Genomic DNA, 23464 nt, shown 5'->3' on the forward strand with positions numbered 1-23464 from the left:
CCCAGCACACGCCACTGGCACTGTGGCTGGGAAAAGCAAGTTTATGATATTATGAGGAAAGCAATCAGAGCCAGATACAGAAGAGGCAGATGAGGGAAGACCCTGAGCAGGGACATCAGCTGAGAGCAATCCCTCACCTGAAGTCTCTCCTAAAGTTCCCACTTTGCCTCTACCTCAAGCCAACGCGGCCACTGTGTGCATGTGCGTGTGCGTGTGCGTGTGCGTGTGTCTAGAAGTGTAGGAGACAGGAGAAGATATGATAGCACTACACACTACATATGAAGAATTCTATGGCATGGTCAGTGCAAGGATGGTCAACATTCTAAACTCAGTACAAGTAAGGCATGTGGATAGAATATAGGGAAAGACTCACATAGAGGCTCACGCTTTTAATCCTGGCACTTGGAGAGGGACAGGCAGGCAGATCTCTACGAGTCTGATGCGATTCGGGTCTATATAGTGAGGTCCAGACCAGCAAGGGATGAAAGTGAGACTCTGTCTCAAACAAACAAAAAATAACCCAAAACAAAATAAGACAAAACAAACAACCACAGAATAAAAAGCAGGGGCTCAGCGGTTAAGAGCACTGGCCGCTCTTCCAGAGGTCCTGAGTTCAATCCCTAGAAACCACATGGTGGCTCATGACCACCTATAAGGGGATGTGATGCCCTCTTCTGGCATGCCGGTGTACATGCAGATATTACATGTAGTGCAACTCGTACATTAATTAAATAAAAACAAAACATAAAAATACAGACTCACATGAGTTTTCCCAATAGACACAAAAGTTACATGACAACATTCAATACCTTTTTATGATATAAACAACAACAAAACCACTCAACAAACTAGGGCCCGAACTGAACGGTTTCAACCTGACAAAACCCAAAACCACTTAAGACTGAAGAGCAAAATGGTAGGACGCCTTGATGTTTTCCTTCCACACCAGGGATAAAAACCAGGATGGCTGCTCTTGCCAGGTCAGTTGAACCCAATGTCAGGGGTTCTAGTCAGGGCAATTCAGTCAGAAAAAGAAATAAAACACATTTGAATCAGGGAGGAAGAAGGAAGACCATCTCTTTTGTAGAGGCAAGATCCATAACTGAATACCCTGAAGAGTCCACCAAAAAATATTTAAGTCAGTAAGTTGAAGATTGCAGGATTCAAGTTTAAACTACAAAAACTGTTTAACAAACTCCATTGGCAATGAAAGCCTGCTGTGGTCAGGTGTCTTATGCACTGGTCACGGGAGGTTTTCGACTCCTCTCAGACCAGCCAGAAACCCAGGGAGAGAATGGAGAGTGGGGTACAGCTCCTCTGGGCGGCAAGACTAGCTGCAATGGAAGCCCAAGACTTGGAGAACTGGGAGCTCCAGCCAGAGGCAGCTGTGCCTAGCTGCAGGCTGAGTTAAGCCCTTGGAAGTTGGAGGGTCATATTGTGGTCTTCAGAGCCTCAGAGACCCCCTGAGAAGCCTCATGTCTTCACTCCCAATGGCCTGGTCTCTGAAGCCCTCCGTTTCAGAACTGTCTTCAGGGCCTGCAGGATAGTGCCCTGGTTGTTCTGAATGTTGTACTCAGAGAGCCGAAGCAACCTGTCAAAATCTTCGTTCTTGTAGGTCATGTTGTACAGGAAGTAGGGGGAGGCGACCCCTGTGAGATCCACCTGCCCAGCCTTGAGCTCATCAGGGCTGCGCCGGACACCTGCCAAGGGTGAGAGCAGGGTCAGGGGCAGGACCTGGAGGCTATCTTCCATAGGTTCCTCAGCCAGGCCCTGAGGAAGCTGAGCCCCATGGAAAGGGTCCTTGCTTTTCCCTTCAGCCAGAAATATAAATGTGGTGGGTAAGACATAATCTTAAGGTAAGAGGAGTTTGGTCACCCCTACACTCCAACAACATATCCCATAGTTTAGACAGCTCATGGGACTGCTCCATGGCTTCCTGGAGAGCTAGAAACTGAGAACGAGGACCACTAAGATTAACGAATGGATTCTTAAAGTTCCTGGTGGGAACAAAGAGAGGATTTTCTTTAGAATTCCAAGGCCTGGGCCCACCATGTTAAGAGTGTACTGAAAGCTGACTAGGTAACCAATGCCTGGCATTTGGCTACTTAGAAGGCTGAGGCAGGATTGTAAAGCCAAGGTCTGGTCTACAGATTGAGATCATGGACAGCCTGGGCATTAAAGCATGTGCTGGGGATGTAGCTATTGAGCTCTCGCTAGTATGTGGGAGAACTTAGATTTAATACCCAGTACAAGAAAGAAGGAAGGAAGGAAGGAAAGAAAGAAAGGAAGGAAGGAAGGAAGGAAGAAAGGAAAGAAGGGAGGGAGGGAAGAAGGGGAGGGAAAGGGAGGGAAAGGGAGGGAAAGGAAGGGAAAGGGAGGGAAAGGGAGGGAGGGAGAAGGAAGAAATTAAGGAGTGGGACCTGGGAAGACGGCTGAGTTGTAAAAGCTCTGGCTGCTCTTCTTGAGGACCTGAGTTTGACTCCCAGCACCCACATGGTAGCTTACAACCATCTTTAACTTCAGTTGCAAGGGGTCTGATACCCCTCTTGGCCTCTTGGGTCCCAGGGCATGCAAGTGGCGAACAGACATACATGCAAACAAGACACTAATATTTCAAAAAGAAAAAGAAAGGAAAAGAAAAGAAGAATAAGTAGAGCCCAAATCCATGTACACACTAGTAATCCCAGCACTCAGGAAGCTGAGGCAGGAGGATTGCTATGAAATTGAGGCCACATAGTACCACGTTGACTGGGGCTGACCAGAAAGAACTTACACCAAAACAACCAAAAGAGAGTAAGTCTGGAAGAGTCAGAATTATGATATCAACTAGAAAACTAGGGGTAGTGCGTAAACACAGGCCTCAGATTCTCCCACCCAAAGTAGACAAAATCCTGCCAAGCTGGTGGAAAGGAGTGTGGAAAGGAGGAAGGTGAGGGAAAGGAGGAATGTGAGAATGGGGAGGATGGGAATGTGAGGAAGGCTGAGATTTGGAGGGCAATCGAGGAAAGGCCCAGTCCCTTCCCTGAGAAGGGATCCCGGGCCACACAGGGCATAAAGCAAAGGGGTCACTACAGAGTCCGGAGACAGGAGGGCGTCACTAAGGTGTAAGCATCAGAAACCAAGGACAGGGAGGCGTGGCCAAAGAGCCCAAAGCCTTTCCTGGAGCTGATTCTGCCCACCTTGGAACAGGAAGGGAATGAGGCCTCACCAGGGGCTGAGTGGTCCTGGAAGGAGTCATTGACCAGGGGGAAGTGCAGCACAGCTGGGGCTTCCGGGCAGGTGGGGTCTGAGAAAAGGTAACATTCCTGGGGCTGGAGGTGGTCTTCAGGGCTGGGCTCCACACGGGGGAAGGGCAGGCCCTGAGCGCTGCAGTATTTCCCAGATTGCTGCAGTCCCTAGGGAAGCAGAGGGCGCCCAGAGGGAGCTGTGTCATCTCAGATTCACTGTAGGGTCGGTTCTAATTCCCACTTGCTCCCTTCCCACTTGCTCCCTCAGCGTCAAGACAAAAACCTGGCCTTGCTCTGGCCCAAACTAAGCTGCACAGGCCTCCAAGGGAGTATGGATCCCAGTAGTTAGAAGTTATAGGTAGGAATGAAGACCCAGCGGCCTTGTCCCGCCCCGTACTCTTATTACACCATCAGTTGAATTTTGGCCCTGAAGAACTTCAGCAGGGGATATACATGTGCGTGCTGGCGTTACTGCCACCCAGACTTCCGGGGGAAGTTGGGAGTTGGCTGTGGAGGTGCTTGGGATCTCGTGCCAGCTCTGTCCAGCTGTTGTATCCCAGAGGTTCTCATTCGCCTGTCTTGTGATCTCAGAGCTCAAGCACCATCGCTGCTCTTCCCAATGGAGGACCCAGAAATACACAATGGGTTACAGCTCCCTCCCTTAGTCACAGGAAGTGTGAGGCAGGTGCCCGTTGCCCATCCGTGGAGATAAGCCTGGCTGGGCACAGTGGTTCCCACAGGGTGACTAGGCACCTTAAAGGGAAAGGACTGATTGTAGTTGAAGGAGAGTATGAGGTCCACTTGGCGACCTGAGCGGAACAGGGAGGGACAGCTGCTGTTCATGAAGCAGCCAGCATCAATTAGGCAGAGCTGAGGGTCCTGTGGGGTCAGCTGATTCGGGGTGTCATCTAGGTTGCAATCTGACAGAAAAGGCAACACTGGTGAGAAGCAGCCACCTTTCCATGGGTAACCCCCACACTCCTCTGATCCCATTCCCCTCCATGTCTCCGTCTCATGTCTGGTGTCACTCTCTGAATCCAGCTCTTCCCCTACGCCCACGATGGGATTTCCAGACCACAACCCAGAAGTAACATAGATATGATCTCCCCCCAAAACCACCTCCAGCTATCAGCCACAGCTCAACCCAGTCAGGATCCTGGCCATGTGGGGACGCATGTCCATGGTCCTTACCTGCCCAGGTGGAGAAGTCTCTCTGGTTACAGTAGTCCCGGTGCAGCTGGAGACCATGGAGGAAGTTGGCACTACGCTGGTTGAATGGCCTGCCAGTCAGAAAGCCCTTGAATGCCTGAGCCAGAGCTGTTCCAGGCTGCAGCCATGGGGCCTCCACACCAGAGGAGACTCCTGCTGAGGATGAGGGCTCCTTCTCTGCATCAAGAGTGACAGACATTGCTTGTATGAGGAGCCCAACATGCCTGCTCATGCCCTCTTCTGCCAGCCTCCAAAGGGGAATGGTCTCAGCCCAGGCTCCCCACTTCAACCCCCCCTCTTCTACCTGAGTTCTGGACATCCACAGGGAAATCGTTCGAGTCTCTCCCAGAGGTGATGTCATACCAGATATCCATCAAGTTCACAGAGAAAAGATTGCTCCAGATACCTGAGGGCCAGATCCCCAAGAGGGGCAGCCCTTAGGTCCCTGCACCATGTCTTTCCCACATGGGCACCAGATGATCCCCACTCTTGGGTACCAATGGAAAATGGGCAGTTTCAGCAATGCTCTCCCCGACTGCCCATCTGTCCTTCACCCTGTGGCTCTGCCCCGACCTGAGCTATAGGAGTCCTGCCCAGGAGGATGGGGCTTACCTTCCAGAAAGCAAATCTGGGACTCGGGAAGCCTCTTCATCAGCCGTCCCATGAAGAACTCCGAGCCAAAGAGCTCAGAAGGGACGAAGCCTCCATATTTCAGGAACCCAACTTCATAGGGAGAGAACTCCACCCACTCTAATGGGATGGAAAAGAGAGACGGGAATGGGGGAGAGGGCAGGGACTCACAGGTCTCTTGAGGGCCGGTGACACTGTCCCTGCCTGGGAGGCCTTTGACTCCCCCATCTGCTACCAACCCTGCAGATATGAGGAAAGCAGACTCCTAGGTGACCTTTCACTTAGCCCTGTCCATACACACAGACAACCCCACAGCCAAGGATACAGTACTCCCTGGTTGTCTCCCAGACTCGGGGTATGGAGGAGTTGGACTTTGTTAGAGGATGGGTGGGTAGGACTTTACCCTTAAAGTGGAGGGTCTCCAGATGGTTCTCTTTGACATTTAGGCTCAAGTAGAGAGGCAAAGGGTTCTGACCCCGCTCCAGTGCAGCTCTCTGTTCTGACAGCTTCTGATCTGTCACCTGGGGTTGGAAGCATGAGGACATGAGTGTCTTAGAAACAGTAACTCCAATAGGTCCAGGGCAAGGTAAGGTAGGAATGTAAGAGCAGAGACAGGAGGCTGCAGCTCTGCTGAGGGTTATGAGTGAGTGTGTGTAGCCAGCTCTGAGCAGCTCCTTATGTAGTCTACCATATCTCCTCCCATTCTGTCTTCACAGATACCACACAGACACACACAGAGACACATACACAAACACATACATAAACATACACATAGAGGCACACACACACACACACACAAACATACACACAGAGTCACAGAGACACAGAGACAGACAGACACACACCCATATCACACATGGACACACACAGAAAGAGATACATGCACAGACACACACACACAGACATATGCACAGACACAGAGAGAAAGACACATGCACAGACATATACACACACATACATGCACATATTCACACAAAGATAGACACACATATAACACACATAGACACACAGACACACACATATACTCATATCACACATATACATACAAAAATACAGACGCGTGCTCAGACACACACAGATAGACTGTCACACACACACACACAAACACACACACACACACACACACACACACACACCCCTTTCCAGGAAGCACACAGCAATCTTTCTCCCCACATCCTGCTAAGGGATGTGCTGTCCTTTTCAGGTTCATTTTAACGCAGTTCAAATTTCAGCTTCTTCCAAATGCTTTCCTGACATCCTTGCTCCACCCAACAAAATATCAATTAAAAAATGTTGAGGGCTGAGGATGTAATTCAGTTGATTAAACAGCTTACCCAGCATTCGCAAGACCCTGAGTTTGAGCCTTCACACTGCATAAAACAGGCATGGTGGCACATGTCTGGGATCCAAGCAGAGGGATAGCAGCGGGAGCAAGGCCAGCCTCGGCTACATAGCAGGTTGGATGCCAGCCTGGGCTACATGAGACTCTGTCTCAAAAAAATTACTATAAATCATATACATAAACTCATGATGATGCCATTATAAGAGGATCAAACGATAATTAAATAATAGGGTTTTTATAACCGGGATCAAGCTGTTATTTTAACACCTCATAAAATATACTATTGTAAGCTTTTCCCTCTATGTTAATTAGCTGTTGCCACCAGACAGAAGAGTCAGTTAGTAAAAAGTGCAGCACATTCTGAACTGAATGGGAACTTAAACAGTAGATCCAAGGGAAACAAAGGACACAGTAATACAATAAAAACATTTCAAGTAATCACATTGGTTTGACACATTGAATGCCGTTTCAATTAGAATCCCAATGTTAATACTGAAACATGACTGATTCCTTAATGAAGCATAGAAGGCCAAGAACTGCCGGAATAATTTGAAAGAAGAATCAAAGTAGATGCTCATTGGTCAGCAGAACTGGTTCTATGAAACTAAGCCTTCCAAACAGCAGGGCCAGTGCTCATAAGAACTCACAGATACTGGAGACGTGCACAGGGGCCGCCTAGACTGCACCAGATGGGGCCCTGTGCTGAGAGAGAATGGGCACCCTCTCATCGAACACAGCCTCTTGCAAGCAAAAACTTAGTTTTCTCCAACCGGGTCTCACTGGACATACAATCCGTTCTTAAGGGCAAGTCCCACACCCAGCAATAGATGGCAAACAAAAGAAACAAGCAAGCAAACAAACAAATGCCCTAACTCAATGGCATCCTTAGAGGTTCATGTCTCGTCTTTGCCAGGGCATCTTTTTTAACCTTACAGGTCATTCCTGCATTTATTACAGCTCCTGGGTCTGTGGTTTATGGAATGCCCATGTCTGTGGACATGTGGGCCTCCGTGCCTGTTTTTCTTGTGTGTGTGTGTGTGTGTTTTTTTTTTTTTTTTTTTGGCTCTTTTCCTTCTGTTTGTTCTATTCAGAATGGTCTGCTTTTCCTTTATCTAATTGTATGATCATTCTTTAGCTGCCTGTATGTTTTGAATTGGGAGAGAAGAAGGGCGTGGATCTGATGGAAGGGGAGGATGTAGGAACTGAGGGAAGGAAAATCAGAAGAACATCTATTTTCAATAAAATAAAAGTAAAAAAAAATGAAATGACTATTTTGCCGAAAGTGATCTACAACAGATCCAACATAGTCCCCCTTTAAATTCCAACGACGTTCTTCAACGAACTCAAGAGTTGGGTCCTAGAATTCACACGGAAGTAACAGGGAAATATACCCTCAACTAGCCAGAGCAACTGCGGTCAGACGAGCACACGGGGGACATGCAATACCCAATCCCAATTGTGCTATAGAGCCATAGTGACAAAACAAAGCCAGTGTGGCACAGGCACAGAAACAGACATGAGGAACAGAAGACCCAGACAGACAGACAGCTGCGGTCTCCTGATTCTTGACAAAAATACATTGGAGAAAAGACACCCTTGTCAACAACAGTGCTGAGGAACCTGCATTCACACATAGAAGATTCCATATCCACGTGTAGAAGAATTCTGTATTCACACGGAGAAGTATGAAACCAGTTCCCTACATCTCACTCTGTATCCAAAATGGACCAAAAACCTTAGCTCTGAAACTGATACAGGAAAACTCCAACGTCCCAGGAAACAATAGAGGTTCTAATTAGTTAGAGTCTAATAAATTAGCTTCTGTGTGGCCAAGGAACAGCCGTCAGAGTGAGGATAGTCTACAGAGCTGAGGTAAAATGTCTTCATTAACGCCTCACCTGACAGGGGATTAACATCTGCAATACATGAAGAGCTCAAAAGCCTAACTACTGCAAACCCCAGACTCCAATCACATTCTCAGAAGAAGCACAGCTGTCCAGCAAATGTGTGATTCAGCATCCTTAGGCATGTAGGAAATGCAAGTCAAAGCTGCATCGAGACGCCATCTTACCCAAGGCTCTCTCGGTGCTTAGCATCAATGGATGCTGACAAGGATTTGAGGGAAAGGGACAACACACTGCTGCTGGGGGTGCAAATTAGAGCAGTCACTATGGAAGTAAGTACTGAGGTTAAAACAAAACAAAACAAAACCCTACCTGGACCACTTCTGGGCATCTGCCCAAAGTACTCTAAGTCAGCACACCACTGCAACCCCATATGTATTGCTACAGTGTTTACGATAGCCAAGCTATGGAATCAGCCCCGGTTTCCATCATCAGATGAATGGGTACAGGAAATACAACATATACAGAGTGATGTTTGCTGCAGCCGTGGAGTATAAAATACAAGCAACTATAATTGAAGAACTTACTCAGAAAGAAAGCATTCTGGCGTTGGACAGACACTAACGCTCCCAGTCTTTCTTTCTTTCTTTGTCTGTGACAGAGTCCCCTGTGTACCAGGCTTGTCTACATCTGCTGTGCAGTCTCTGCTGGCCTTGAACCCCTTTCCCCCGATTCCCCAGGTGCTGAGACTCGATGCAGCCTCTCAGAGCCTCTTCCCCCCTCAGTAGATGCACTTGACGACACCGCCATGCCATGGTGTTGAGAAGACAGCATACCTGCCCATGCAGCTTGGACTCCAGCACCAGGCCCCACAGGTCTGCTATGGTGACGGTGTAGCCCTGCTCTTCCCGAAGCTTCAGAGTCTGACGGTAGCTTGCCAAGTGTTCGGGGAGGAATTCCTTCAGCAGGCTTTTAGCCACATGCTCCCTGGCATGACTGATGGGTCCCTCAAGGTCCTTCTGTGACCACTCTGGGTCCCGGTACAGGTGGGCCATTGTCCTGGGGGAACAATGGGATGAGAGCTGAAGCCCAATCTCACCCTGCGTCTAATCCCTTAAGGAGGGATGGTTGAAGTCCTCGATGCCAAGATAGTCCATCAGGAGACGGATCCTGAGACTTCCTTCTAGTCCTGGTCTGGGTCTGGGTCTGGGCATGGGTATTTCACATGGGTATGAAATAGGCCTTATATAGGTTTTATATAGGTGTCGTGGTTTAGGTTTTACACACTGGGCTGAGGCTCAACCTACAGTCTTTTACATGCCCGCAGGTGCTTCAGTGATGAAGCACTTCCAACCCATATATAATTTAGAGTTTCCTAGTAGCTACATTAGAAAAACTGTAAAACAAATGCTTTTATAACTCATGTTGTTGAATTCAGTAACAGCAACAGCCAACTGGGCCTATAAAGGAAACTTTCTTATCTTCTCTCCTCTGAGGAAGCACCCACTCTGTCTCATAGACCCCTTCTCCTCAGAGCTGCCCCCGTGCTGCCGTCTGCCTGCCCACAGCATTAAGAACTCTTATAATGTCTCACCCCAAAAGAACGGTCCCCCTCAGTGCTCCCCTTGAACTCCAAACCTGAAAATGTGCAGCTGTGTATGGCTGCTGGCTATTCTATTGGACAGCACCGGTCTCCACTCCTACCTTTGTCCTGAAGCTATTTAAGGCTGCACTTGTCAATAGCTATCCCTCAAACCTCTACTCCCACTTTAGTCCTTAATGCAATGAGATTCGGACAAATGAATTTGTAATAGTAAAATGGTCTGGTTCCTGCCCAGGAGAGGGTGTTGTTATCTTTTATAAAGAACATTCTTTTCTTCCTCTTCTTTTTATTTTTTTGCCCCCTTTACTGTTTAGACGAGATCTCACTCAGAACTCATTGCAAATCCTCCTACCTCAGTCTTTAAGCTCCTAGGCATGGCCACCATACCCAGCTGCCTATGAGAGAATCTCTTGACCTCATTTTCCTCACCCGTGATATTAGCAAGAAGGAAATCTTCCCTTAGAAAGTGGTATAAGCATCAACTGTGGGGCCAGCTGGAGGGCCTGATGTGTGTCACCTATAGGCCACTGTCTCCCATCAACCTATGAGTGTGTCTCTTATCACATATGGACAGGCATTATCACATATAGACACATGTGGGCAGGCATTTTTGGAGATAGACTAACTGAGACGCATAGGATTGTCGCCAAAGCCCATAAATGGGGTTGCCAAAAGCAAATCCAGCCCTTTCTGGGCCCTCCCTTTTCCAGCTCCTTAGTACTGAGTTCACTGTGCTCTGAAAAGAATCTCGGCTAAGTCAGGTTCTTCCTTTTGAGGAAGCTTCTTGGCCCCTATAAGATCTTACTGCTCTCTCCACATGGGATCTCCATAGAAAGGGCCCTTGGCACCCGTTCTTCCCCTACTCTGGGCTCTGATCATCTCTGCTCTTCCAGTCCCTAGGACCCTTACCATGTAGCGCCAGAGATGCCACTGAAGTAGGTCACACAGTCCAGGAGCCCCAACTTCTGAAGTGCCAATAGATGGCCGTAGAGTGAGATCATAGCCCGCATACCTCCTCCCTCGGCGTTGATGCCCACAACAGGGACCTGGACCACATGGAGATGCAGACAAGATGGGGATGAGCTGCCCTCTCCCTCCCTCGAGCCTGTTCCCTGCCTCCAGACAAGGGGCCATGCAGCCAGGGCTGACTGAAGGTTAACCCTCAGCTCAGAACAGAATCACCAAAGAGAACGAGAACCCCACCTCCCCAATGGCCCGTCCCATTCTTTGGAGATTAAGAGGCCAGCCCAGAATTTCTACACCCACAGCCCTACTGTACCCCCAAACCTCATCTTCTTTCAAGTCTTCATCCAGTTGCAGAGCCTGCTTCAGGGCAGCAGCAACCAGCTTTTTCCTCCTGCCTAGGAAGGCCTGCTCCTCGGGACAGAGCCCATAGCTCAGCCGCACAGACAGCTCCTTAGGGCTGGAACGGTGGAGGGTCCAAGAGTTAGGAGAAAACTGCATGGCTCACTTCTTGGGTGACCATAGAGCTTCTGAAAACACCCCCTGATGCACCCCCAAAACACCCTATGCATAGCATTCCCCACCCCCACCCCATACCCCTTTTCTTTGTTCCCACAGAGTCGATGCCTCTTACCAACTGTCTGTCTTAAGTTGCAGCTTCCTTTCTGGATCCTGAAATTAAAGCAAGAGACTCTGAAATATCCTAGACCCTGAAGGAGACATGGGTATGCCTGTGTGAGTACCTCCATTCCTTTCCTGTCTGCACTTCCCCTCCAGCTGAGGTCACTTACCTTTGTAGCAGGAATGTCTACGGTCACCTCCTTCCCTGCAGCCAACAACGTCAGGGGTACATTGAAAGGTGTTGCTGAGGTATCTGAGTTCCAGTCACTGTTTCTGGAGCTCTGAAAGGAAACATCCACCCATTCATCCATCCATCCATCCATCCATCCACCCACCCATCCATCCATCCACCCACTCATCCATCCATCCATCCATCCATTCATCCATCCATCCACCCACCCACCCATCCATCCATCCACCCACCCACCCATCCATCCATCCACCCACCCACCCATCCATCCATCCATCCACCCACTCATCCATCCATCCATCCATCATCCATCCACCCACTCATCCATCCACCCACCCACCCATCCATCCATCCATCCATCCATCCATCCATCCATCCATCCATCTATTCATTCATTCAACAAACTCTGAGTGCCTGGACTGCAAGCTGGACAGCCTGTCCCTGATAACAGTAAACTAACTATGACAATTACAAATGGTGATGGCTGAGACTCCTTGCCTCTGCAAGACACTGTTCTCACTAAATCATGTGTCGGTTTCTGAAGAAATGAGTCATGGCTGAAAGTGGGGCACATACCTCTAGTCCCAGCACTTGGGAGGTAGAGGCAGGTGGATATCTGGGTTTGAGGCCAGCCTGATCTACATAGCCAGTTCCAAAGCAGTCACGCTACCAATGAGACCCCGCCTAAAATTACTTTTCCAAGAAAGGAAATGGGTAATGAACTGTAATGTGGTGTGGGTGCATCATAGTGTGATAGGGTAGAGTGCTGGAAATGAAGGGAGGCATGAGGTTAGGGGCATCGTGGAGATCATCTCTGGAGAGATACTGTTTGAGCTAAGATGGGGAGGAGGAGAAGCAGGAGGCAGAAGAGGAGGAGGACTAGATTGGAGGCAGCCAGACGATCTGGAAAGCACTTGGCATATTTGAAAAGGTAGAAAGGCTGACTGGAGCATCAAGGAACAGAAATGAAAGAGCAGAGGGGAGGAGGCCAGGCTCACGGGCTGCCTGTGTGGGCACCAATGGAGACATGGAGGAGGCCAGGCTGCACGGGCTGCCTTTGTAGAATCAACAGGTTTTATCCCAACCAACACTAAGTCTTCTGATGGAGGAGCCACCAGAGCACCAAACAAGTGACACTGTGTTATCATCCCCAGGCCCCGCTGATGCGCCATGAGCACAAGGGGCCTGGCCTTGGCAGGGAAAAGGGGCATGCAGCTAGCTGAGGGTGATGGGAACAGAGACTCACCCTCAGGTACCCGTTCAGCTCTGTGTCTTGGCTCCTCATGTAGTGGAAGCTGAGGGTAAAAGCTGTGTCCGGTAAAAATGTCTGTGTGTCCTCATACGACCCCTTCAGCATAAGCTCCAGCTCTAGTTTGTCCTGACCTAGGGAGGAGATGGACCAGATGAGAATGAAGGAAAAACGGAGCCTTGAACTCCATCTTGGACCTGGGGTACTAGAACAGTGACTGAAGAGGAGGAGGTGAAGGCTGGACCACAGTAAGCAGGATTCTAAAGAGAACCTTCCCAGCCTGCTTGTATGCCATAGCCCCACGGGACTCCCACCCATGGCAGAGGTGGTCCCTTCTTGTGCAGGTTTCCCAGAAGCCTACGCCCATCATGGTCCAGGCAGAGTCCAGTTCTCACCTGCTGCCATGGTGGTGCTTCCAGCTCTGTCCAGGGAGACATCCAGGTGTGACAGTTCTCGGGCCTGGGGCAGACGACATCATAGGCAAAGAAATCCACACAGTAAGCTGAGGTTCCCTCTACCCCAACTGAGTCTCAAACCACCACACACACAACAAGAAGAGGGGTTCAGAGTGGGACTACACAGAAAACCCTTCACCCATCTCTGACCTGCTGTGAACCACTAAGCCTATCGTTATCTTATGCTGAGCATCCAAGACAGTCTATCCCCACCCATCCCTGTTCTCTTAGCTTTACTCAACTTCTGGAAGCTCTAAAAGCCCTTGGCTCTCAGATCTCTCTCTGTTATGTCTCCAGTCTTCATCTCACAGTTTCTCAAGTGTGTGGGACTCTCAGGCCCATGGGCTGGCAGGGAAACATTCAGACCATAGCGACCAGAACATCTCTTGATTATCCTCAGCTCCACTGACTTGCTTTTCAGTTCTGCTGGGGTAGCTCGGTGACTGAGGCTACTTCAGCCAGCCCTTCCAACAGAACTGCTGGATTTAAGTGCCCACTGCTCATCCCCACAACTTCTGGAGGTGCTAATTCACCGTTTTATCCTTGACATGAGGTTTCAACATGTCGTAGCCCTGGCAGAACTGAAACTCATTGTGTAGACCAGGCTGGTCTCTTGCCTCTGCCTCTCAGGTGCTGGGATTACAGACAGGTACCATGGTGCCAAGCTGCCCTATGAATTCCTTTTAAAGGTAAACCAATCATCCGACCAACCCATTGCAAGCCCTGGGAGTGAGTGCCCCTGAGGTGTGCTCCACGTTTTATTCACTTGATGCCAGTTAATGAACCCCACATCCAATAGGCAGCTTTCCGTGCAGCGCTCGCCACCTTGTGGCCATTACTGCCCACTGCAGTTTCGTGAGATCTCAGGGAGGCACTAAGAGACAAGCTTGCAAATTCTACAAGAAACTCCTTCCAAACCTCACTGACCTCAGTGTTAATAAACGACGTTGGGCCTCGTATGCAGGACTTCCCTGTGATCATTACACATTAGACATCGTCGAAAAGCACCTAAGTTCTCTCAACAGTTCCCCCAGCCATTCAGTCAGAAGCCAGGACGCTCTCAGCGGAGCCAATTCCGTGTGACCTCAGTTCTAGACCCCTCTAAGCCCCACAGCTTCAGAATCCTGACCCCAACTCAGCCCCCCGACCCGCGCCCCGCCAATCTCCCCTGTGTGACAGGAAGGTCGTTACCACAAGAACATTGTTGGTGATGAGGTTTTCTGGAGGGTCGCACCTGAGGAAATCAAAACATCCATTCTGAACTTAGGAAATCAAGTGTTCTGCATGGACATTCCCCACCCGCCACCCTCACCTCCACCCCCACCGTTCATATTCCTATCCACGGGGACTCTCCCTGGGCAATGCAGGGTTAGGAGAGATGCCGCTGTGTCTGGCAAGGTGAAATGAGAGCACAGGACAGGGAAAATACCACCCATCCTCCTCTTTCCACCCAAGAAGAGCCCCAGACCTCCCAGGCAGATGGGGAGCTGAAGGAAGGCCGCTCAGCTGAACAGACCAACAAGGACCTGTGTCAGGGACAGTTTTTGGAGTGGAGCTTGTGTCCCCAGCCACGGCCCAGCTCTTCATTCTTACTCACGTTCTTTCCACCAGGAACTCCACGTCTAACTCTTCTGGTCCCTGTAATCAAAGAGGGTAGGCAAGTCACCAGCATTTACAGTTGACACGATCTCTTAAAAGCATTATCCTGCCGTCTCTAGCAGTCTCTGAGGAAGATGAGCTATTGAGACTACAAAATAGCTCAATACAAAATACCTCCAATACAAAATAGAGGAGATTTAGGGGAAGGTAAACTGGCTCAGATTATACATCTTCCTCCCTTCTGGTTCCCCAAACCCTGATGGAGTTGAAGGCAAAAGACAAGGAGCTCCTCTAAAGGTGATCTGAGGATATCCAGCTCCTATTTCTTCTCCTGGGCTCCATAATTCTACCCTCCCCTCCCCAAGCCTGCAGCAGGAAGCAGAACCAGACCTCGGTGGGGCAGGCCTGGAGTCCCTTGAGCAAGAGTGATGAGTCCACACTGCCCCCTCGTGGTTGCACTGAGCAGTGTTTTGAGGGCTATCCTTGAGGTGACTAATGCTCTGACATGGGGTAATACTATCTATCTGCAATAGCAGCTAGACCAGTCCCTTTCCTGCTAAATGAAAACCAGCTCTTGTCCTGTGGGTGACTATAGCCAGCAGCATCCTGGCAGCTAGGAAAAGTTGAGCAATTTCCTTAGCTTGGAGCCTTCTTACCCACCTGAGGATTCAGGCTGAAGGTTTTCTGGACCAGTTGTCCAGGGAGGATTTCTGAGATATCATAAGAAATCTTGAAACAGATGTCATCTTTCGTAATTAAGTCTTCGTCATAGACAGTCAGTTCTAGAATATTCTAGGGACCAGGAACATAACATAGTATCCTTTCATTGCAACATTAGCTCACATACACAGTAAAACAAGTATAAGGAAATACAGTAGAGTCACTAGTTTCCCCTCCTGTGTTATTAAAAGTAATTGATTTAGTATATCTGTATAAGGGTTTTGGACCCACTGGAACAGGAGTCATGGACAGTTGTGAGCTGGCATGTAGGTGCTGGGGATTGAACCCTGGTCTTCTGGAAGAGCACCCAGGGTTCTTAACCTGGTATAGTTCCTCAGGAAGAGGGTGGGGTTTCATGATCCCATCCCCCATGCAGATACAAGTTTTGTGTGACCAAGAATCAAGGAAGACCAGGGTTTCAGGCCTGTAACCCTAGCCCTGTGGAGGTTGCTATAAGAGGGCCATGCATTTGAGGCTGGTCTCAATCACACAGTGGTTGTCTGTCTCAACCATGTATGTATGTATGAATGTATGAATGTATATATGTATGTATGTATATATGTATGTATGTTTGTGTGTGTATGTATGTTATAAATGTATGTTATATATGTATGTATGTATGTATGTATGTATCTTGAAGAATTTTCTTCCTAAGCAGGGCATGGCGTTTCATGCCTGCAATCTAGCAGTCAAGAAGCAGAGACAGGAGGATTGCTCTAAGTTCAAGGTCAAGCCTGGCTACCTAGTGAGAGCTAAGCCATCTAAACCTATATAAAAAGCACATATCTCAAAAACAACAATGCTCCCCCACCACTACCCCCAAGAAAAACCAAGCTGGGTGTGGTTACACATCCCAAATCCAACCAATCTGGAGGCAGAGTCAGGTAGATCTCTGTGACCAGCTTGGTCTAGTCCTGGTCTATAGTGAGGTCTAGGCCAGCCAGGACTACACAGCAAGACCCTGTCTGGACCCATATTTTAAAATGTCTCCTGGGGCAGGCAAGATGGTTCAGGGTTTGAAGGCACCTGCTTCCAAGCCGGGCAAACAGATCCATTCTCCAGGACCCACGTGGTGGAAGGAGAGAACGAACTCTCCAGAGTTGCCCTCTGACCTCCACATGTATGCTATGGTACATGCAGGCACATACACAAACATACATAGAATAAATAAACAAATGTAATTTAAACTTGGAAAAAGTTTTCAACTGCTCCGCTCACCCAAAAGGTGAGTGCCAGGTTCTATGTGCTACTTTTCTATGCAGTTTCCCCTTTAGCCCCACGGCAGCCCCATTAACAAGGAACGCTTCCCATTCACAGATCAGAGATGGGCTCGGGAGAAGCAGCAGCTTGCCAAATGTCAGTCCCACAGCCAGAGAGTGGCAGAGCCACGTTCTTTCCTTCATACACCCTCGTGCTCACAGCACATAGAGTCTGGAGCACAGACACCCTCCTCCCCTGAGTTCTGTGAGTACTGGAGCCCTCCTACTTGATCCCAAGGTCCTCATGTGGAGGGAAGGGGGATGGATTATTCTACAAGTGAGTGGCTAGTGCTACCCCCATGTGACGTTTACCTTGACCTGACTCTGGATGAGGAAACTGAAGGTCTCGTTCCACACAGGATTACTGGAGTTGGTGACTGTTTGCGTCTTGAATTTCCTTCCAGAAGCTGTTGGCAGTCGCAGAGTCACATATGGATCGGCCTTGCTCACTGACAAAGTCAATGGAACCAGGTGTCAGAAGAGAGTGAATTCCGTTTCCAGGGATTTGGTCCATTTTCCTATGACAACCCCAGTATCCCCTGAGAACAGCTAAGCACCACCCCAAAGAGCACTTGGTCCTTTCCCTTGGGATCCAGTCCCCACCCACAGTCACTCACACAGGTCAGCCCTGGGCAGACTCCGAGCCTCCAGGATTTTCACAGTGAGCTGGCAGAAGACAGAGGCCTCCTCCTGCAAAAAGACCCCAAGCCCTCAGTTCTCAGCAGACTCTCAAACCTGGAGATGCTGCCCTGCCTAGGTCCCTGACCACACGCATCCATCAGTCTGGTGCATGGTGACGCTGCCAGGATGCCAGGCCTTTGGGGGAACACCTCTAGAGACCAAAGAGCCTTGGGGTTATGAGTCTGGCCTTTGGCAGCCATGGAATGGCAGATCAGGTGGGTTAGGGACAGAATCTCAAGTACAGCAGGCAACACAAGGAGAGAACACGTCACTGGCCAGGTGGAGACGGTCACATCTAGACCTTCCAGAGAGGGCTATCCTTGTTGACACAGTCCATTCCTCACCCCTTTGTGCTTTCCCGTGTCTCAGGGAGGGCTGAGCCAAGGGAACCCAGTGGTCCATGGTATCTGCAAGTTCTAAAATGTACGTCATGCATGCCTATCCTGAGCCAAACAACGACCATCTTGGGGTGTTCAGCTTTGTCCACTTGCAAAAGTATTACGGATGGGTTTGTTTATAGCCCCTCAAGGAAGGAGGGTCATGAGACCCTCACTGAGTCTTCTCTCTCTCTCTGCTCTCTTCTCTCTGCTGTATGCAACCCTGCTTTAATGCCATGTGGCCTCAGGGAGGGGCTAGAGTATATATAGGCAGAGGAGAGACTAGGGGAGGATGGTCCACCTGTGTGGCTATGAGAGAGCCATCATCCATGCTGGATTAAAGATTTTCTGATGTTTTATGGGGAGGAACACCCACGCTCCTGTAGATAAGCCTTCACCTATGCTCTGATTGTGCCTCAGCGAGTTTTCGGGGAGCTTGAGAGGAAGGGTGGATGATATCATTAGTGATTGTGGTTCAGTTACTGGTAGTACATTGCCCATGAATTAAGCAACTCCAGGAAGATCAGTGTCAGCTTGATGAATGGTGGGGGTGAAAGGTCACCATGTATGCAGATGCTCATGAGGTACGTGAGACCTCAGATGAGGCCAGGAGAAAGCAAGCAGGGAGTGGATAGCAGGATAGCAGGAGAGCAAGCAGACGGCAGCAGCGCCCAGCTGGCTGAGACTTGGCAGAGCGGGGCACTAGGGGAGTAACGGATATCACCACAGCTGAAATCTCTAGCACTCCTGGACCCAGGGGATCCAGTGGTTGCCCCCAGGGGGACCCCTACCCTTGCTTCTATTTGGGTTTGGTTGCCCGGCTTTTTTAAATAACCTACACAGACAAGCCCCACAATCTGAGGTTACGCACATGGGCCTGGTAGGATCTTGGGCTGATTCCAAAGAAGGTCATTGGCTTCATATCCTCTTGACAAAGCGCACGCCAAGAGGACAACATCTGTGTGGTTCTAGCAGGAAGAGTCCACACAGGGAGGACCCTTAGAATGGGTGAGTAGGAAGGGCATTACATGCATAGGCAGTTCCAGCTCCCAGTTAGGAGGGGGCCATAGACTGCAGAATCCCCAAGGGGCACCACTCACATGGAGGCATAATAACCGACATAATAACCCTGGAGACACATGACCCAGTAGCCCTGAGGAGAATTCACTGAATTGCCTCAAGATAAGGAAACCCCAGACTGGGGCTTCTGTCACTCAGGCTCTGCCACCAAGTTAGACCGGCACTGACAACGAATAAGAAAGAGCTCGAGGGTCACCCATCTCCTCCCACCCCTTCCGCATCCAGAGCTGCGTGGTGAACAGTGGGCACCGTGAGCAGGGACACGAGGTGTTGTGGAGCCTCAGATGTCTTCCTGTTTTGTGCCTCTACCACAGCTCTGTAACCTGAGTGATCAGAAGGTCCTCGAACCCTGGGGCTGGCCTGCGTTTGGCACAGGTGCTTCCTACTAGAGTCTGAGTCTGAGGGAACTCAATGTATTTCTCTCCATAGAGAGCTGTAAGGGATAGCGCGCCAAAGCAGAATGGCTCAGGAGGTGGCCTGGGTCAGCATCTGCCCCTCCGCGGCTCTACACTGAATTATTCTGTCATTTTAGTTACACAGACACACAGACACACAGGCACGCGCACACGCACACACACACACACACACACACACAGAGAGAGAGAGAGAGAGAGAGAGAAAGAGAGAGAGAGAGAGAGAGAGAGAGAGAGAGAGAGTGAGTTTACACTTTGGTCCTGCCTGCTACTTGCTATAGGACCCTGGGCCAGTCACTAAATTCCATTTTCTTATCTGGAATGAAATAACAGTAGTATTGCTCTCATAGAGTGTTCTCAGGGATCAGGGTGGGGCTAAAATATAGAATTCTTCAGAAAAATATAAGCATTCCCCCCCCCCCGGAACTTCAAAAACCAAACAGATTATTCTGGGGATGTAGATTAATGATAGACACGTGCATAGTCTCACTGGTGACCCTCACAACCTCGACAGCAGTACCTAAATTTCTTCCATTTTTATAATGTGGGAACTGAGACTCAGAAAGATTAACATGCCCAGGGTCAAGACTTAGAAAATGACAGCAAGTCAGATGTCAAGGGCAGATCTCAACAACCCTATACCAATCGATCTACCTTGCTTCTTCATAAAAACACCACATCTCCCCACTGCCCTTGAGATGCTCACATACTAAAATCTCTTCATTTGCTTTTGACCAATAAGATTACTGAGCCACCACATTAGTGGCCTGACGTTTCCTAGGGCATGAGGCACCGTTTTCACTGGCCAAAGATGTTCCCATATGAAATGGTGTCTCCATCATAGACTGACCCCAGATGCTTCTGGCCATGTTATCTGTAGATTCTGGGACTATCTCCCATTGGAGTCTCAGCCTCTCTCTCTCTCTTTCTCTCTCTCTCTCTCTCTCTCTCTCTCTCTCTCTCTCTCTCTCTCTCTCCCCCCCCCACCTATATAGGGATGGTATGCCCTCCATGAGCACCCTACCTATGGAGAGGTCCAGGGCCCACATTTTACCAGGAAGGTTTGAGAGAGGTTCAGTGTTGGTCCCTACCCATGACAGGTGTGGCCCAAGGAAGATGGGAGCCCTCCAGAGTGGGGTACACAATATCATGATCATGATCCCCCGTCTTTGGCAACCTGAAAGGATGCATCCCTCCACCCTTCCCCCCCGTAATAGGACCCCTTGGGAAACTTGGGAGGGCAAGGTGGATCCCTGCCTTCTGTGAGTCAGGCTGAGCTGTAAAGTCTACACAGAAGCTCCCATAGAACCAGTCTGATACCCAACCAGCTCTGCCACCAGGAAAAGTTCCAGTCCCCAGTCAGCAGCAAAGAAGTCCAAGAAGCAGCTGCTAGAGCTCACCTGTTTCAGGAGCCACTTTATGAGTTATGAGGGCAGGACTATTATTAGTCAATCACATCAGTCAATAGCTCCCAATCCTAGAAACTCCAGCTGGGAGCAAAGTGCTTCCCGGATACGGGGCAAGACAGGCTCCCATTTGGTTACTCCTGGCCTCCTCCCTCCTCAGGAAATCAGCTAGAACTTAAGGTATTTCATGAACCATTATGGGATTTGGAGCTCCTGAGAGGATGGAACAATAGAGCCAGGATTGGCCACTCCCTCTGCTATCCTGTCACAAGATATTGTCACTGATGGCCGAACTGGGTATGTCCTCTCAAACTCAGACTAGGACGACAAATCTTGCCTTCCAGTAGAAGCACCCCTCTCTGCCTACCCTGGGGTCCAGCCTGCGGTGCCCACGTCCTTTCCAGGACGAGTATTCTGCATCTGCTTGCTTTACCTAGCTTAGGCTGGGTCTCAGAACCCCAGTGAGAAACCCATCAAGGTCTGCAAATGAAACAGAAGGTGCTTCCTGGACAGCCACCTTGAAACTTAGTGCCCCTCGAGGACACTTACTGGGGCACCAGGAGGCAGACAGGGGGGCTCTTCCTGTTGGCCTTGGTCTCTAGTACAGGTTGAGAACTCTGGGCTGAGCAGAAAACAGTTTGTGGGACCCTTGACCTGGGTGCAGCCTCAGAAAATAATTGGCATGATGATGGAGACATTGATAGCCACAGGGTTCCAGCTGATTCCACTGGCCTACGGTGGTAGGTAGTGGGCTATAGGGGCCTGGTAGGGCTCTTCAGGGAAGAAAAGCCATTGTTCTCTGGTGTGGGGAAGAGGGAGCATCCCTGAGGGAACAGCCCTTAGGATGCTCCCGCCTGCATATCATGGTGGTGAGCAGAAGCCCTGCTGACCAGACTCATGAACCTAGGTCCCTACTTCTATGGGTGCTGCTTACCACTGCCCACTCTATACTCCCAAACACCAACCCCCTTCCTCAGTCACACAGAGACCAATCCCACTCTCCTTTCATCCACAGCAGGCTTATTGGCCCCAAGCTCTCCCTGACTCTTAGCCACAGGCCTGGCAGACACTGTTACCTGGCGAGGATAGACAGGTAGTCTCTCAGGTGACAGGCTCTCCATGACAACTCTTCTATCTCCACTCCACATCCAACTCCTGCCAAGAAGCCAGTTCCCTGGCTGGATGCAGAGTCCAGTTGTGACTCTGCCCATCCTGGAGGAATTGTGGTTCTATAAACAGGTAACTCCACCCCCAGGTCACTGTCACACAGCATTCTAATCTCCCTCAGAAGGCTGGCTTAACTAGCAGCTCCAGAAACCCCTGGCAAAACACCAGGCCTCCTGGGTGGAGCATCTTTCCTAGAGCTGAAGTTTCAGGAAAGAAGCACTAAGGATGACCAGGAAAGACAGACAGAGTAAGGAGAGGAAAGATAGACAGACAGTAAGGAGAGGCGGCTCCCTGAGGCAGAAGGCAATGAAGAGGAAACCCTGGTAGGTTAACACCACCTGAGTCAGGCCAGCTCTGGGAGAGAAGCACAGGGCTCCTGAAGTTAGTGGACCCCTCATGAAACAGGAGTTTAGGCTCTAAGGTGAAAAGCAGTCAGGTGGGGTCTGGGCGCCAAGCTCACAGTCCCTCACCTCCACTCTGCTCACCCTCTGCTTCAGCAGGTCCTAGAATATAGGGGCATAGGGGGCTTCCTTCTTCCTTCTTCCTTCCTTCCATCCATCATTTCACTCTTCTTTCCACCCTTCCTTTGTTCCTTCCCTCCATCCCTCCCTCCCTCCCATTCTTCCTTCTATCGTTCCTTTCGTCCTTCCTTTCTTCCTTGGTGTGCATGTGTGCATGTGTGTATGCATGAGTGCAGGCACAGGTGTGTGCACATGTACATGTTGGAAGCTTGAAGTTGATTATTCCTGATTTATTCACTGAACACAGTATTCTTGAGATATTTATTTGTGTGTGTGTGTGTGTGTGTGTGTGTGTGTGTGTGTGTGTGTGTGTGTTCTTGTTTGCTGTGGAGATGTAGGAAACCAGGGAGGCCAGGGTAGTGTCTCAGAATCCCTGGAGCCGGACTTACAGGGTAGTTGTGAACTGTCTGCTGTGGGATACCAGGAGCCACGCTCTGGTCCTCTGAAAGATTATCATGTGATGTCTGAGCCATCTCTTCTGCCATGAACACAGACTTTGGGGCCCAGACTTTGGTCTTATGCTTACCCCACAAATGTCTTATCCACCGAACTATCTTTTTAAGGGGGGTTCCAGCAGAAGCAAATGGCAGACTTCATAGTCAGAAAACTCTTAGTCATAAACACTACAGAAGAAAGCTTCAGAAAGTCACCTGTTAGTTTAGTGTGCGTGTAGCACTAGGTGCTCTCCTAAAATGACCTGAATGGCAGCTCTTCATACATTGAAGAACAAAGGGTTAAGAGATGGCTCAGCAGGCCAAGCCTGACGACTTGAGTTTGATAACTGGAACTCACATGGTGGAAGAAGTGAATCGGTAAATGAAACTGAATTAATGTTAGCACATTAAAAAAAAAAGGTCTAGAAGGATGGCTCAGTGGTTAAGAACGCTGGCTGCTCCTCCACAGGTCCT

The 23464-nt window shown here is 49.6% G+C and overlaps 1 protein-coding gene across 1 annotated transcript; it reads right to left on the reverse strand.

The window, feature by feature from the left end:
• Positions 1-767: 767 nt before the first annotated feature.
• On the reverse strand, positions 768-22016 carry Pla2g4d (phospholipase A2 group IVD). The gene is made up of 20 exons (XM_001080051.6): positions 21945-22016; positions 17529-17601; positions 17224-17360; positions 15593-15724; positions 14931-14971; positions 14525-14567; positions 13274-13337; positions 12876-13012; positions 11610-11720; positions 11453-11490; positions 11143-11278; positions 10765-10901; positions 9089-9311; positions 5470-5587; positions 5049-5186; positions 4741-4842; positions 4419-4613; positions 3981-4147; positions 3209-3395; positions 768-1700 (listed from the first exon to the last, which is right to left on the reverse strand). The coding sequence occupies exons 1-20, from the start codon at positions 22014-22016 to the stop codon at positions 1474-1476; spliced, it is 2478 nt and encodes an 825-aa protein (XP_001080051.2). The 3' UTR covers positions 768-1473.
• Positions 22017-23464: the final 1448 nt, after the last annotated feature.

The sequence above is a fragment of the Rattus norvegicus genome, chromosome 3 (assembly GCF_036323735.1).
Source record: "Rattus norvegicus strain BN/NHsdMcwi chromosome 3, GRCr8, whole genome shotgun sequence".
NCBI lineage: Eukaryota > Metazoa > Chordata > Mammalia > Rodentia > Muridae > Rattus > Rattus norvegicus.

Coding starts and splice junctions, on each gene's coding strand:
- Pla2g4d (XM_001080051.6), bottom strand. CDS start 22,016: ATGTGGAGTGGAGATAGAAGAGTTGTCATGGAGAGCCTGTCACCTGAG. Junction 17,602..21,944: donor TACCTGTCTATCCTCGCCAG/GTAACAGTGTCT, acceptor GTCTTTTTGCAG/GAGGAGGCCTCTGTCTTCTG. Junction 5,187..5,469: donor GGAGACCCTCCACTTTAAGG/GTAAAGTCCTAC, acceptor CCATCCCATTAG/AGTGGGTGGAGTTCTCTCCC.